Genomic DNA, 15,000 nt, shown 5'->3' on the forward strand with positions numbered 1-15,000 from the left:
AGGTTATCATTCTGTGCACATCCCCCACCTGCTATGTCAGTGATCTGTTGGGATTTTTTTTTGAGGGGTAGATGGGTCTGAAATGGTTGCATGTATTGAGAATCCCTTCCCCAGGGTTGCCACCTAACCATCGTGTAATTTTTTTTTCTTTCAGCCACATCAACAGCGACAGTTTCCTGTGTGACTGTCACCTGAAGTGGGTGCCGCAGTGGTTAACGGGGAGAGGTCTCCAAACCACCGTTGTGGCCACCTGTGCTCACCCAGAGCCCCTGAAGGGCCAGAGCATTTTTTCTGTGCTGCCGGAGAGTTTTGTGTGTGGTAAGACCATCTCGGTGGCTTGTTCAACCTCTGAGGTCGGGCTTAAGGTCTGAGATGCCAGGGAGAACTTGTCATTCATTCCTGGAGTGATTTGTGGGATTGCTGCAAGCCCCGGGCCATGGTTAGAGGTTTGTTGCTGGATGTGCTCTATTTCCCTCTGAAACCACATGCAGGATTTACAGTGTCCTTATTACATGGTCTTTAAGGGGTGTGATTCATCAGCAGGAAGGAGATCTTGGCTATTGGAAGTGGCTTAGGAACTTGTGAGTGTCCTTGGGCATGAGGACTTAGCCCCTGCATGATCTGCATCCTGTGGTCCCAGGGTCTCAGGGGACGCTTCTCTAACCCCCACAGACCAAAGGTTACAGACAGGAAGATGGAGTCTCAGGAGAATGCGTCTCTAAATACATAGAAACATGGAAACATCGTATGTCTCTATTCCCAAGCCCTAGTTATTGCCTGAGACGGTCTTACAGACCGAGCTGTGCTTAACTCAGATTGGCATTTGGATCTTTAAATTGTTTTTTCCTGGTTTGTTCTGGTTTTTGGAATGTAGCTGTTGCTCTCTGTTTGTCCCGGGGTATCTCTAGCCAAGTACGGCAGCAGATGAGCGTAGAGAATCCTGAACAGCTGAAAAACACACACACACACACACACACACACACACACACACACACACAGAGCCCCATTTGTTCATACGGCCTCCACAGTCACCATGGCAGCTCACAGAGGGGGCACTTGGCTCAGGTGACCACCTTTGTTGTTCTCCTTTGCTATAGAGGCTGGGCTCTGTGGAAAGCAAACAACTGAAAATTGTTGGGGTTTATTATCACTTTGTCAGTACAATTCACTCTTCGTATCTTTGACTAGTTTGAAATCAGGTGGGGGACGTAGGGTGGTACAGTGGATGGTGCTCTGATTAGAATCCCAGAGAGTTGGGTTATAGTCTCAGCTCTACTTCCCATCAACCTTATCTTCTCTTAAGGTGCCTCTTCCTATATGAAGCCTGCCTTGGTGGTCCTCTCCTTCATCAAATTACATTTCGTTTGTTCAAGTCTGTATGCACTATGTGCTCTTGGGAGAATGTAAGGTAGGGGCATTTAGGTTTTAGAATCTACAGTTAGAATGTAGGATAGGGACCTTGGGTGAGTCCCTCAGTGTTTAGTTTCCTCCAACATAGTAAGAGAGGTGAGGCCTCTGGGGCCCCCATTCATGCTGTCACATTCTGTGATTATTCTGAGTTTTCCAGAGTTCAGGATTAGTTGGTGATAGGCCCACTGTCCTCTGTCCTGGTAAGACTCCTCCTGGTATAACACGTTCTGTTCTGGGCCCCACATTTTTAGTAAGGACAGGAGTAAGCTGGGAGAGGAGGGCTACTGGGATGGGGAAGGACCTGGAGTCTGTGTCCTTTATCATTTGAAGGAGCCAAGACCTGGAGGAACATGATCCCCAACTTCATAGGGAAACTACATGTAGCATCATGGAATGCTAAATTTATTTCCAGAAAAGGAAATGGGCCATTCCCCTCATTTGACAAAGGAGGATACTGAGTTTCATATGGGGAAGGTGATTTGTCCATAGAAAGAAGGTTGAAAAGGTTATTGGAGGCAAAGCCACGATGGAAATCCAGGACTTGAGACTCAGGACTCTGTCCTGAATCCTTGTCCTTTCACCCGACTCACTGCTTCCCTCTAGCACTAAACCAGAAACAATGAGAAGTGACCCGGAGGGAAAATTGAGGCCGTATGTGAAAAGTAAAACTTGTTGTTAATCACAACTGTGCAGAGGTAGGAGAGGAGGATGTCTCGGGACATGCGGAGCTTTCTTCTTGAGGAAAAGATGGATGGATGGCTGCTTGTCAGGGGTTTGGGGGAGGGATTCAAGAGGGCTGGGGAATCTGCCCAGGTGTGTGCCATTTATCATCCTTGTTCATTTACACGGCCTAGTTGGTCACTGCATGATCACTGGTGACCCTGAGTGACCGCAGACCATGCTGTTTCTTGGCAGATGATTTTCCAAAGCCCCAGATCATCACCCAGCCGGAGACAACCATGGCGGTGGCAGGCAAGGACATCCGCTTCACGTGCTCGGCTGCAAGCAGCAGCAGCTCGCCAATGACTTTTGCCTGGAAGAAGGACAACGAGGTCCTCCCCAATGCTGACATCGAGAACTTTGCCCATGTCCGGGCGCAGGGCGGGGAGGTCATGGAGTACACCACCATCCTGCATCTCCGCCAGGTCACCTTCCACCATGAAGGACGGTACCAGTGTGTGATTACCAACCACTTTGGCTCCACCTATTCTCACAAGGCCCGGCTTACAGTGAATGGTGAGGAGATGGGGCTTCTGATTCTGCCTTCGTACTCACCCCACCTCTTGGGGCCGCAGGGAAGGGAGAGGGTCAGGCGTGTGGCAGGCCGGGAAGGTTGGCTTTGGGATTAGAGGACCTGGGTTCAAATCTTGCTTCTGTCACTTATTACCACATGTGTTAGGACTAGTTATACAACTTGTCTGGCTCTCCATGTCCTCATCTGTAGAGTGGGATGAGACTATATGGCCTCTGGCGGCCCTTCCGGTTTAAATCTGTGATCCTCTGACCTTACTGGGCGCCAGATAATGCCTTCATGTAAAGCACAACTCATTCTAATGAAAGACGACAAGTTTGTGTATCGTGAGGGAGTCTTCATGGTTTGTAGGAATGAATTTTGCCTTGGTCCCTCTTGGAGACGCCTTTCCCCTTGAGCAGAAGCATCTTCCTCTTCCTGTCTCTCTCACACTTGTGAGGTGCCAAGCAGAGGTGCATGCTTGGTTATCCCAGAGTTTTCTGTAATAACTTCCCTTTTCCTTGGAACCCTTATCCGGAGATAGAACCAACATCTGCCACACCAGCTCAGCTACTCATGGTAATCTTGTGTGGAAAGAGGCATTGCATTAGTTGGTTGGCTCTAGGGCCTGGCACATAGTAGGCGTTTCATAAGTGTTTACTGAATGAATTGAAATTCAAGTCAGACAGACCCAAAGAGGAGTCGGGGCCAGATGGTCCAGCCTCCCCTTGAGAAGGTCTTGAGTGCAGTGCTCACCTTTCCCAGGGTTCTGCACTTGGGACATTTTTATCAGTGACGTGGGTAAATGTTCACATAGTGGCGGGAATACAGTTGACATCTTGGATGACGGGATTCAGAAAGCTCGGGACAGGCCATGACATGACAATCAATAGCAGATGAATTTAATTAGTTCGCTAAAGCCCATCTTGTAGTTGCAGGAAAAGAAATCCTTCACATGCTCAGTATGGCTGTATGACGGTTGAAACAATTTAAAAAACATTTTATTTACTTGTCCTGGGAGGGGTGGGTGGCTTGTGGGACTGCGAGCCCATGACGTCGTGGTGTGGTATCACCCCCTGGTCAGGCCGCTCCTGCAGCGTTGCGTAGGGCTCTAGGGAGCGCACTTTACCCAACATACCGATAACCTGTCGAGGGGAGAGAGGTATTAACTTAAGTGTTAAAATGTAATGTGACCATCTGTTTCCTTGTGTTTTGTTCAGTGTTTTCCAGTTGCTCTCTAGTATAAACTGCCTCTACGTCTGACACCTCTCTAGTCGAACCCTCGTGCTACAGATGAGGAAACTGGGGTCAGAGGTTGGGGCCCGCCTGTTGTCACATAAGTAATTCGTGGCACAGATGGGGTGTCTTTGAGATCTTCCAATTTCAAATCACTTAACCACTGCCTGCCTCATTTTCCCCATTTGTAAAATGGGGATGTGGAATAGCAAATACTTCCCAGGGCTGTTGTCAGGATCAAATAAATGAGAAAATATTTGTAAAGCTCTTTGCCCAGTGCCTTGCTTAGTAAGCGCTTAATAAATGTTTGTTTTTTTCCTTCTTCCCTATGCCAGGGACTGTAGCATTGAATAGTCGTGGAGGAGTGCTGAACAAAGAAGTGATCTCAGCCTGATTTGGGGGCAAATCTGAAGGAATGAGAATGGGGAGGGCACATACCACACAGTGGGGATGGCCTCTCCAGAGGGGGAGCTTGTGTTTTCCAGCCCTGGACCCAGCTAGCATTGCGGCCTGCTGGAGATCATCGTGGTCCACAGCAGTGAGAGGTGGGGCGGGCGGGCAGCTAGGTAGTCACATTGAGGCAGATAAGCCCAGATTACATAGTTAGGAGGCACTGCAGGATCTTCTTTTTTATTTTTTAAACATGAACAGTGTGATGTGAATTTTGTTCTAAAAGCTGAATGACCGAAACGTGTGTCTGCTTTGCAGTGTTGCCTTCGTTCACTAAGATGCCTCATGACATTGCCATCCGGACGGGCACCACCGCGCGCCTGGAATGTGCTGCCAGCGGACACCCCAACCCCCAGATCGCCTGGCAGAAGGATGGCGGCACCGACTTCCCAGCTGCCCGGGAGCGTCGCATGCTTGTCATGCCGGACGATGTTGTCTTTTTCATCACTGATGTGAAGATCGATGACATGGGAGTTTATAGCTGCACGGCCCAGAATTCAGCCGGCTCTGTGTCAGCCAATGCCACCCTCACGGTCTTAGGCAAGGCTCTGCACATGGGGTGGGGTGGCAGGGGGAGAGACAGGCAGGCAGGACAGTACCATGTGTAAAAAACACTGGCTCTATAGTTAGAGGGTCTGGGTTCAAATCCCTCCAGATGCTCACCGCCTTGGTGAGTCAGCCACTGTGCCTGTTTCCTATTTTGTAAAATGAAGGGGCTGTATTTATTGGCCTCTGTGATGTCTTGCAGTTCCAGAGCTGTGGGCCTGTAAATGTTAATATCCATGAATTAGGATAAATGAATTTAGTTAGGACTTTAAGTGCCCTTAGCCGACCAGGGTCTAGCTAATTTGTAAAATCTCTGTTGTTTTAGAAACTCCATCCCTAGTGATTCCCTTAGAAGACCGTGTGGCAGCTGTTGGAGAAACGGTGGCTCTTCAGTGCAAAGCGCGTGGAAGCCCCTCGCCCCGAATCACGTGGCTGAAGGGTAAGCAGCCTGTGAACATCACTGAACGCCATCACTTCACTCCTGGAAACCAGCTGCTGATCATCCAGAGCGTGGTGCCGGAGGATGCCGACAGGTACACATGTGAGATGTCCAACCCCTTGGGGACAGAACGAGCCCACAGCCAGGTGAGCATCTTGCCTACGCCGGGCTGCCGGAAAGATGGGACCACCGTGGGCATCTTTACCATCGCAGTGGTGTGCAGCATCGTGCTCACTTCGCTCGTCTGGGTCTGCATCATCTACCAAACCAGGAAGAAGAGTGAGGAGTACAGCGTAACCAACACAGGTCAGTTTCCTTGGTTTTTGAGAATGTTTCCCAGTGGTGTCCTGGGGCTGACCTAACTCACTGTAGTAACGCTATCTGGACAGGGCCGGAAGGTTCATAGACGGCCTTTCTTACGCTGCTTTTAGGTTGGATATGTGTGGTTTCCATTTTGCACATGTAAGAGTCTGAGGCTTGGAAAGGTCAACTGACATACACTCAAGGCCAGAATACCAACATGTATCTGTTAAACACAAACACCTACCCTGTGTCAGACACTGTGCTAAGTGTTGGGTACTAGGTGACAAAGCTTATAGTCAGATCCTTGAACACCTGAGACAAGTCTTAAGTCATCTCGACAGGTTAAGTTCCTATTTTTGGAAAAACCCACTCTTCTGGATTTTCTTTCACTGTGTGACTTCTTGCAGTGAGAGCTCCTTTTAGCCGAGTGACTGCCTTACATCCCACCCTGTCCTGCCACGATGGTCTAACAGCCTCTGCTCCTGCCATGGGTTGGGAAATGAGATGACTCAAGCTTGTTAATATTTTTTGAAGAAAGACCAGGCAAGGACAGGTGGCCTCTCAGATTCAAGTGCTTTACCATTGGTACGTGAACTCGGGGTCCTCCTTTGGTTGGCCTCCCGCCCTTTTTTTCCTCTTCTTTGTTAGCTGTCTTTTCAGAAAGTGAAGCCTGAGTCGACTATAGGAGCCGTTTACAGCAGTAATTGGGATTTCTAGTTTGTAATTTTCTGTTCTCCTTCCAGATGAAACCATTGTACCACCGGACGTCCCAAGTTACCTGTCTTCTCAGGGGACGCTTTCAGACAGACAAGAAGCTGTGGTCAGGACCGAGGGGGGCCATCAGGCCAATGGACACATAGAAAGTAATGGTATGGCCTCTTGTTTCCACCCGTCTTCCTGGGCTCTGTGGTTCTTCAGTGGTGCTGCGGCTGTCTGAGTTCTGATGGGGAGAGTGGTGCCTCATATTAGGTGATACACCATATCATATCAGTAATTTCCAAGTAGCATCAGAAATGACTTCTGTCTTAAAACTGGATCTTGAGAGAGCCAGACCTAGGTGGTTTGGTCAGCAACTTTTATCTCAAGGGAATCTTCTTAGTACTAGAGTCTAGCTGGGCTTTCTAATTGGCTTGGCAGTCTAACTTCCCCACATAACACTAGTTTGGTGGGCAGGTGCAGCAAGCCCTTATTAAATGCCTACTGTATATCACACATAGGGGATACAAATCAAAAGTGAGACCATTGCTGCTATCAAGGAGGTTATATTCTTCTGGGGCAGGTATACAATAGAGTATGCTATAAATTGACACATGCTAGATGAGAATTTTGAAGTGGGGGATGCTAACCTGGAGTCAGAAATGGTATTTTACAGAAAGTCATACTTGAATGTATCTATCTAGGGGCTCCAGGAGATGGAAGTGGGGATGGAGGGCAGTCCAGGCATGGAGGACAGTGTAGACAGAGGTACAGATATAGGAGAGGGTATTTTCTTGGAAGAGCCCATAGGCCTCTTTGGCTGAAACCATTTCATGTGTGCGAGGCATGATATGTAATTTCTAGACCAGCATTTAACACTTGCCTGCATTGGTGTGCTTAGGATGGTAGTATCTGAAAATAAGACTTCTCTAAGTGTGGAATGGAGAGCTGGGAAAAGCTGTTAGAGAGAGGTCAGGAATAAAGTGATTTTCCCAAAGTCAGTTGAATTCAGAACCCAAATCTCTTGATTCTGTCTGCTACTGATTCCCACAATTCTAAACACTGACATCTGTTTCCTTAATACTGAAGTATTCCTATCCGTTTTTTGTCATCTCCATTCATTCACTTTGAGTTGCCCTCTTCCATACAGAGAACCATTCCTTTAACAAAGATTAAAAAAGGGAATTAGTCATCTAGTGGTTTGTTCAATATTCCATCCCCACACTTCCCCTTTCCATTTTCTTCCATTCCTTTTCAAAAGCCACCGGGACTTGAACACTTGTTTTCCATGATCTTCTGAGCTTAACAGTAAAAACAGTAACAAATGGTTTTCTTACTTAACCTTCCTTGTTTACTTTTCTCCACCCTCAAATTGCCCACTCTAAAGTCTCTTTTATTTATTTTTTATTCTCCATTTGCAGTAATCATACCCGTTTGGATATCTCATTAAACTCTTAAAATAGAAGTTTTTGATGAAGCATGTAAAGGATTGTGCCACTGACATCGTTGGTTCTTGTATTGCAGGTGTTTGTCAGAGAGATGCAGGACTGAATCCAGATGTTGACATTCATGGGCCTGCTTATAGGCAGCCAAAACTATGTATTGGACATAATAATAAAGACGTATGGAAAGCAGCTGATGGAGTATTTAGTCCAGATAAAACAGGTAGAAGATTACATTTCTAATTGAGAAATAAATTAGATGAAACCCTGTGGTGACCATTTCTCTTTCATGAAAAATGCAGGGCTCTATACGGCATTGGTGGAACGTCTCCTTCATCAGATTGTAAGATCCTGGAAGGCAGGGTCTGTCCTGCTTCTTTTTGTATCCCCAGCGCTTAGCCGCAGTGCCTGGCACAGAGTAGGCACTCGATGGCTGTTGAAGACATTGTACTGTCCTACCTTTGACACACATGCTGCTGGGATAGTCACTTAACCCTGTCAGTTCTCCATTTAGCTACTTAGTGCTTACTTACTAAAATATATGTTGGCTGTAGTCGTTGACATTGGTGGAGGGAGTTCCCTAGATTAATGAAGTTGCAAATTCTTGGCCTATATTTTTTGAAAGCAGTCCGGTAGGCACATTCTGCTTTTGTGGCCATCTCCAATTCTACAGCAGTGTGCCTGAATGATTGGAATACAGTTTCTAAGAAAAGCAGAATAGTGCAGTGGATAGCTAGCCAGCCTCAAGGCCAAGAAAACCTGAACCCAGGTCTCACCTCTGACTTACTGGCTATGTGACCCATGGCAAATCACTCAACCTCTTGGTGCCCCAAACAACTCTCTAAGACTCTTCACTTGCATTTAATAGAGGGTGGGCATTGTCTCCTCCAAGAGGTGTCTTCACTCATGAAATTTCCCCTCTAGTCTGTATCCTGATCTCTCCTTATGTAAGAGACAAAGATCCAAATTCAGGATGTTTTTTTCGACATGCCTGACCTCCATGTGCTTTTTGTTAGGGTTTAGTTACTGCGTATTGAATCCTTACCTAGCACAGGATGACCATGGTGGGTTAGAAACAAGCTACTCTTTCTCTTTATCTCTATGCACTCCAATGGATTTGTTCCCCACCATTTTGGGTTGTATTTATGGGGTAGATTTCAAGGCAGTGCCAAATGGTTTCTTAAACAAGGATGTTTAAAAAAAAAAAACTTTTCCCCTTGTGGCAACTTGACATTTTTCTCTCTTCTCCTTAGAATATGGCACGCCAGCTTTATGCAGTGACTTCAGTGATGGTGCCACCAGTTATTCCAAGGATAAAGACTCCTATCCTCTGCATAATACACACCCAAGTCCAAAGGGTAGCCAAGAGTCCAGTAAGAGTGAACAGGAACATCCCCTGCTGCCTCGGGCAGTCTTGCCCCAGAACAACGGTGCTCTTGCTGGCTCACACCCAGAGGGCAGTGGGAACTCTCTCTACCCCAGTAATCACGATAGAATGCCAGTATCTGGTGTCCAAAAGCCATCACCTCTTGACCACAACGGTAGGCATTTTGCTTTTTCTCTCATGTCCACTGCTCTCTTGGAAGAAGGGGATTGATCGTGTCTCATCCCCTGGAAATCATAATGATTTGCCAGGTATTAGGGGCTGTCTTTGTAGCTGGGATGGGAACACAATGTATGATGTGATATCTTTTTTTTCTCTGTAGGAGGCTCTTTAAACGATTTAGGAAAATCCTCCGAGTCTGAGTCTGTTGTCTTGCACCCCTTGTCTTTGGGGACGAGAGGGGTGGCACTCGCGGGAGCTTCCAGTGCCGCCTCCAGCTTCCCAGAACTTACTGGCAACGAGGCCCAGGCCAAGCCTTCTCTTCCCAATGGACACTTGCCCAAGCCCTGTGACTCCAGTCACGAGCCTGCAGCACTGCGAGGAAGCTTCCACGTACAGAGAAATGTGCCATTACTTTTTGTACCAAATATCTAGGTCATAGCTACCTCAGCTCGTGAACCCTCCTCAGTCTTGCACAGGAAAGAGAGGCTTGAGACACGCATCCCTGAAATTGTACAGAATCGAAAACTTCCATGGGGAGTGTCAGGAGCTTGAAAGTGGACTTGCGTCTGAAGCACACACATGCAAAAGACTGTTATGTACAAAAGGAAGACAAAGTATTTGATACAAGTGTACATAAGAGTTTTCATATATATATATATATATTATATATATAAATATATCTTTTACAGAGGCTATTTTAATCTTTAGTGCATGATGGTTAAAGGAGTGAAATCTTAACAGTTTGGGCAATACTGTTTTCCAGACCAGGTTGCTGTTAAAAATGTTTTTGGAAAAATAATCCTGGTGCCTTAATGCATGAATGAAACGTGCGTCAATGAAAAACCACATTTGTTCAAAGTATTGATGGACTGTCGAACACCATCTCCCTTACCTTGTGTCACACATCAGAGGGTCGAATGGAAAGGATCCCACTTGAGTAAACGAGCTGGGGGCGGGGGGCGGTGCAGTGGCTGCCCTGTGACTCACTACACGGGTGAATCCATTCTGTTCAGAAATGGCATTTGTTTTTTGGAGGCCATCCTGTCTGTTTCTAAAGGCCTTAGCCCATCTGAAAAGCCACCTTACACACGGATGGATAAACAAGGCGCAGGGTATAAATTAAGAGGGCAATCACTAGGGCTGAGAGTTTACAACACGCTAAGTTACTGAGCCCACCAGTGAACTGGGCTGCCTGTCCTTGTGATGCAAAGTACCCAGATCTGTCTCTGGTGAGTAGATCTTTGAGGAAGTGGGCTGTTTGGTCTCCAAGTTCACTGGAAATAAAACAAATGTGGTGGAAAAGATCAGTATCTTATGACTTCGACATAAATCTATTCTTATTTATATAAAAGCTGCTCTGGTTGGTGTTGGTACCTGTGGACGATTTTTCACTATTTTAATTTTAGTTTTGCTGATGTAAGACTGGGCAGCTAGGTGGTGCAGTGGATAGAGCGATGGGTCTGGAGTCAGAAAGACTCCTCTTCCCAAGTTCAAATCCGGCTTCAGACACTTGCTAGCTGTGTGACCCTGGGCAAGTCACTTAACCCTGTTTGCCTCAGTTTGCCTCATCTGTCAAATGAGCTGGAGAAGGAAATGGCAAACCACTCCAGTATGTCTGCCAGGAAACCCCCAAATGGGGTCATAGAGTCGGACACGACTGAACAACAATGTAAGACTGCAAAATATTGGCCCTGGTGAAAAACATTTGGGGAGATAGGAAGGAAGGAAAGAAGAATTCGTTTCTCCTTGCTTAACAGTGAGTGCACACCCATGTGTCTACATGGCTTCAGTTGGACCAACACCAGGCCAGGGTGCGGGCCGTAACTTTGCCAGCTACCTGTCCACTGGCTTCTAGGTTCTCTTTGCACTTTTGAGACAGGTGGCTCCCTATGTTGTGAGTGCCAACATGTAACACATTGAACTTCATCGAAACTCCACTAACAATTAAGAACCCTGGGATAAATGTAGGTCAACGCAGGGCATCCGTGTTCTGGGTGTAACACTTTGCATTGTGCTTTTGAATGCCTGATCACAGTTGCAAAACGTCAGCACATGTGTCACATTAAGAATCTTTTATTTTTTATTTTGGGACAGCTGTCTCCTGTTACTTCCACAAAATATGTGAATTTGCTGCTTCTGAGAGGCAATGTGAAAGAGGAAGTATGGCTTTTGTGTACAAAGTTATTTATTTATAGAAAATTTGGTACAATGTTGTACATTGAAAAAACATGTAAAATATTGACGTGTCTAACAAATGGCATTGAAGTGTCTTTTAATAAAGGTTCATTTATAAATATTAATTTTCCTGGGTTGACTGGACTTTTCTTCAAGGGAGGGGAGGTGGGGCAGGTGATGAGGACTCTTCTTTCTCTTCATAGAGAAAGTGATGTTTCCATGCAGTGGTGGTGGAACAGAAATCTTATTCCTGGACAATTCTGATTTTGCCTGTGGCTGAAGCCACCAGAGAGGAAGGAGCCATTCCAACTCCCTTAGGAGCCTTTCCCACTTAGAAACCTAGTCCCCTTGTTTTCATGACTGACCAAAGTGAGTTTTCACTTTCCGTTCAGACACCGTTTCACACTGCTTGCTCTACAGAACCATGAGATTTGACTGATTTGATAATTCTAGCCCTTAATTTTAAAAAATCTTCAGTGATTTGAAAAGTGGCAAGCAGACACAGACCCCTAGACTGACCCAACATTCCCTGAGCCCCAGCTGAGCCGAGTCCTTCTCTACCCCCAGAAGTCTAAGCTGAGCCCATATCAAAAGCTGGGTGGATGTTCAACTTGTAGTGGAGGGAAGCAACTGTGTTTATAAGCAAAATCTGAAGGTAATTAAAGCCCCAGGCCTGATTGCCAAGCGAGGAGGCCTGCTCTGCACCTGTGGGTCTAAACAAAGCTATAAACTTTCACAATATGAATCAGTCCCCAAACAAACGAACTTTCTTTGCTTCAGCATTCCCGACCGAGGCTGCGTCCGGAGGCTCCCTCTCAGGTGGCAGGAAATGAAAGATCTTGCGGGTCATGATTTTGTTCATTAGCAGTGGTGGTGGAGGGTGGAGGATGGGGCTGAGAATCCCCTTCAGAAAGCTATGGGTGACATAATTAACTTCTCTTCTTGGCAGAGAGATTTCTGTGACTTCACTGCGCTCAGCCTACCCCATGGACAAGACACTTTGAATGTAATTTTATCAAATCTGGATTTCCAGACCACATAAAGCATTTGGTTGCTGCAAGTGTCCAGCTGCTGCTCCCCACAAAGGAGGGGAAGCGTGGTGGGGTGTGGGGACATGCCAGATACGGACACCATGTCTTCTTACTCAAAAGAAGTGCCTATCAGTTAGCCTTCGGACATGATTCGTGGGCTTGCTTTGCCAAGTTAAAACAACAGACTGCGTGTTTGGTCGTAAGCACCAAGAAAGATGAAACCTCCCAAGCTGATTGCTGCCATTCGAGGGAAAACACCTGCAAATAATCTGAAAAATTGGGGGGGGGGGAAGGACATGAAAAGAGTAAGTTTCATTTCTGCATAAAAGATGACATTCAGTTCTCAAGCACATCACCCACCATGCTCCCTTAATCTCCAAGTCCCACTCTACGTAAGCAGTGATGTTAAGAGGCAAAAGCCTCCCTCCCTGCCCGGGGTTTGGATGGCACTGAGAACTACCTTCAGCTGCATTGTGAGTTGGACATGGTGAAGGTGGGTCAATACAAACTGCTGACTTGGGAGGCCTGTTGTGGGGACGGCTGGTCATGCTAATTTCTTACAATAGCCCATTTTCAGACCAGCCCTATCAGCTGAGCTCCCCATGGCAGCCCCACATCAGGCTGAAGGTGTGTGGCCCAAAGCCAGCCCATAGGCCACTTCCAGGCCAAGGACTAAGGCCAGACCAGACTGGCCCCCCTGCCCTGTACAGGATAGGGGAGGGCGCATGCTTTGCCACTCCTTTGATGACAAAGTGAAATGATTTTCTTTGAGGCAGTAAAACATAATCCCTTCTCCCCACCCCCAACCCCACCTAAGAACTGGGTCTCTAGTCAAACTGTCTCTCCTATCACTCAAACTTAAAAGCTTATGTTCCACTCTGACCAGAACAGCCCAACCCAGTTCTGCAAGTCAGCTCTGTTAATTAGCTAATTAACAGATGCAGATGGGCCAGGCAGTAACTCTAGAAGGGTCTACGGGGTCACCATTATCACTAAAATAATGGTTAGTGTTTGGTGGCACATCATTACATCTGATTGGGTGTCAAGCCTGAGGTAAGGGGGAACTGCTAAGAACCCAATCACTAAAGAACCATTTAAACAGGAACACTTTACTTTCCTTTGAAGAAAATGACCAGAGGGCTCTGGGCCAGTCCCCCTTCCTTGGCACCTCCAGTTTTTGCTCTGGGAGGCACCTGACCTCAGGGCAATAACTCCTCTGGGTTATCAGAGGGCTTCCCTTCTCCCTGCCTTCCCATTCCCAAGAAAATTCTTCTGGGACATGGTGCCTTTGCTTAAAAAATATGTAGCACTCTGGGTGATTCACCAAGTAAGTTTAGGCCTAAGGGAGCAAATATAAATACTTGGCAATGAGTATAGTAACTGGGGGGAAAAGTAGAGCCTGGTAAGTAGAATGAATCTATGGAGATGATCTCTATGGTTCTAAAGATGCCTAAAGAATGGTAGGAGAACCAACAGAGAGTGGCAAGCCACAGAGAGTGATGTTCAAGGAGCCGGTCATCCCCAGGGTCAGATGCCATCAGGAAGGAAGAAGGAATGCTGAACTGTCCCTGCATCTCGTGGCAGAGCAGCAGTGACCTTAATCTAGACTGCAGCCCAATCACAGGAAGTCAGGTGAAACGAGACAGTGGCAGCAGGTGTTGCTCACTTGCCTGGGTTCTAATGGAACATTCTCAGCTCTGAAATGAGCTGCTTAGGCTGTTGGCTTCCAAAAGGGACTGCCAGGCTCCAGCTCTCCCCCACCTCTCCTGCGGCCTGTGGGTGGGTCCATGGGAAGGCTGGCAAGCTCTGATACTCCTCTGGGCCAACCTCCGAGTGCCCTCATTTGGGTTTGGTGGTAATGATCTCTGCTGCTCTGGGTACCACAAGCAGGCCAACACATGGAAACATTTTATGGCTTCACTAGATGACAATTGGGTCTATTATCATAATTATAGCTTTAAAGTTGGGATAATTTGTACAAGGCATGTCCCAACCCAATTCTCCAAGGAGGCCAAAATTTGTTGTGGAGGCAGCATGGTGCTGCCGCGGCACTGTGGAAATGCCAGGGGCGGGCCTGTGGCTTCCTCTGCATCCCTCTGCAGGGTGGCATCTTGGGATGGAGAATGGTGGCGCTTCTTACTGCTGGGGCCTTCCCTCTGAGATACCTCCCACCTCCTCAGTCAGTATCTCAGGCAGACGTGGTTGTCTGCATGCTGTCTCCCTGCTCTACTGGCCCTCTCTGAAACATCTCTTCATGGCTGAGACAGAAGGAAGAATGGAAATCCTTTGACCTTTCTGAATGTTCAGCATACATCTGATCCAGTGCTGCATTTGGAGTCTTCACTTTTCTATTAGATTACAAGCTAGTCCAGGCTAGGAATCATGTCGTCTGTGTCTCCTGGGGCCCTCCATAGAGCCTAGGACAATGCTAGGTACTGAAACATAGTACCTACATAACAGAGTGGGTACCAGACAGATGTGTGAATAACTGACAA

At 47.0% G+C, this 15,000-nt stretch overlaps 2 protein-coding genes across 2 annotated transcripts in view; one reads left to right on the forward strand and one right to left on the reverse strand.

The window, feature by feature from the left end:
- The window catches only part of LRIG1 (leucine rich repeats and immunoglobulin like domains 1), a 131,808-nt gene extending 121,045 nt beyond the window's left edge, over positions 1-10,763 (forward strand). Inside the window, exons 12-19 of the mRNA XM_036738400.1 lie at positions 155-318; positions 2,326-2,646; positions 4,586-4,867; positions 5,199-5,618; positions 6,359-6,484; positions 7,836-7,976; positions 9,007-9,294; positions 9,460-10,763. Of these exons, the coding sequence (XP_036594295.1) occupies positions 155-318; positions 2,326-2,646; positions 4,586-4,867; positions 5,199-5,618; positions 6,359-6,484; positions 7,836-7,976; positions 9,007-9,294; positions 9,460-9,731 (2,014 nt within the window). The 3' untranslated portion in view covers positions 9,732-10,763. The remainder of the gene's footprint in view (positions 1-154; positions 319-2,325; positions 2,647-4,585; positions 4,868-5,198; positions 5,619-6,358; positions 6,485-7,835; positions 7,977-9,006; positions 9,295-9,459) is intronic.
- Positions 10,764-11,466: 703 nt separating this feature from the next.
- SLC25A26 (solute carrier family 25 member 26) overlaps positions 11,467-15,000 on the reverse strand; it is a 165,010-nt gene continuing 161,476 nt past the window's right edge. Inside the window, exon 10 of the mRNA XM_036739426.1 lies at positions 11,467-12,774. Coding sequence (XP_036595321.1) covers positions 12,678-12,774 — 97 coding nt within the window. The 3' untranslated portion in view covers positions 11,467-12,677. The remainder of the gene's footprint in view (positions 12,775-15,000) is intronic.

Source organism: Trichosurus vulpecula, chromosome 9 (genome assembly GCF_011100635.1).
Source record: "Trichosurus vulpecula isolate mTriVul1 chromosome 9, mTriVul1.pri, whole genome shotgun sequence".
NCBI lineage: Eukaryota > Metazoa > Chordata > Mammalia > Diprotodontia > Phalangeridae > Trichosurus > Trichosurus vulpecula.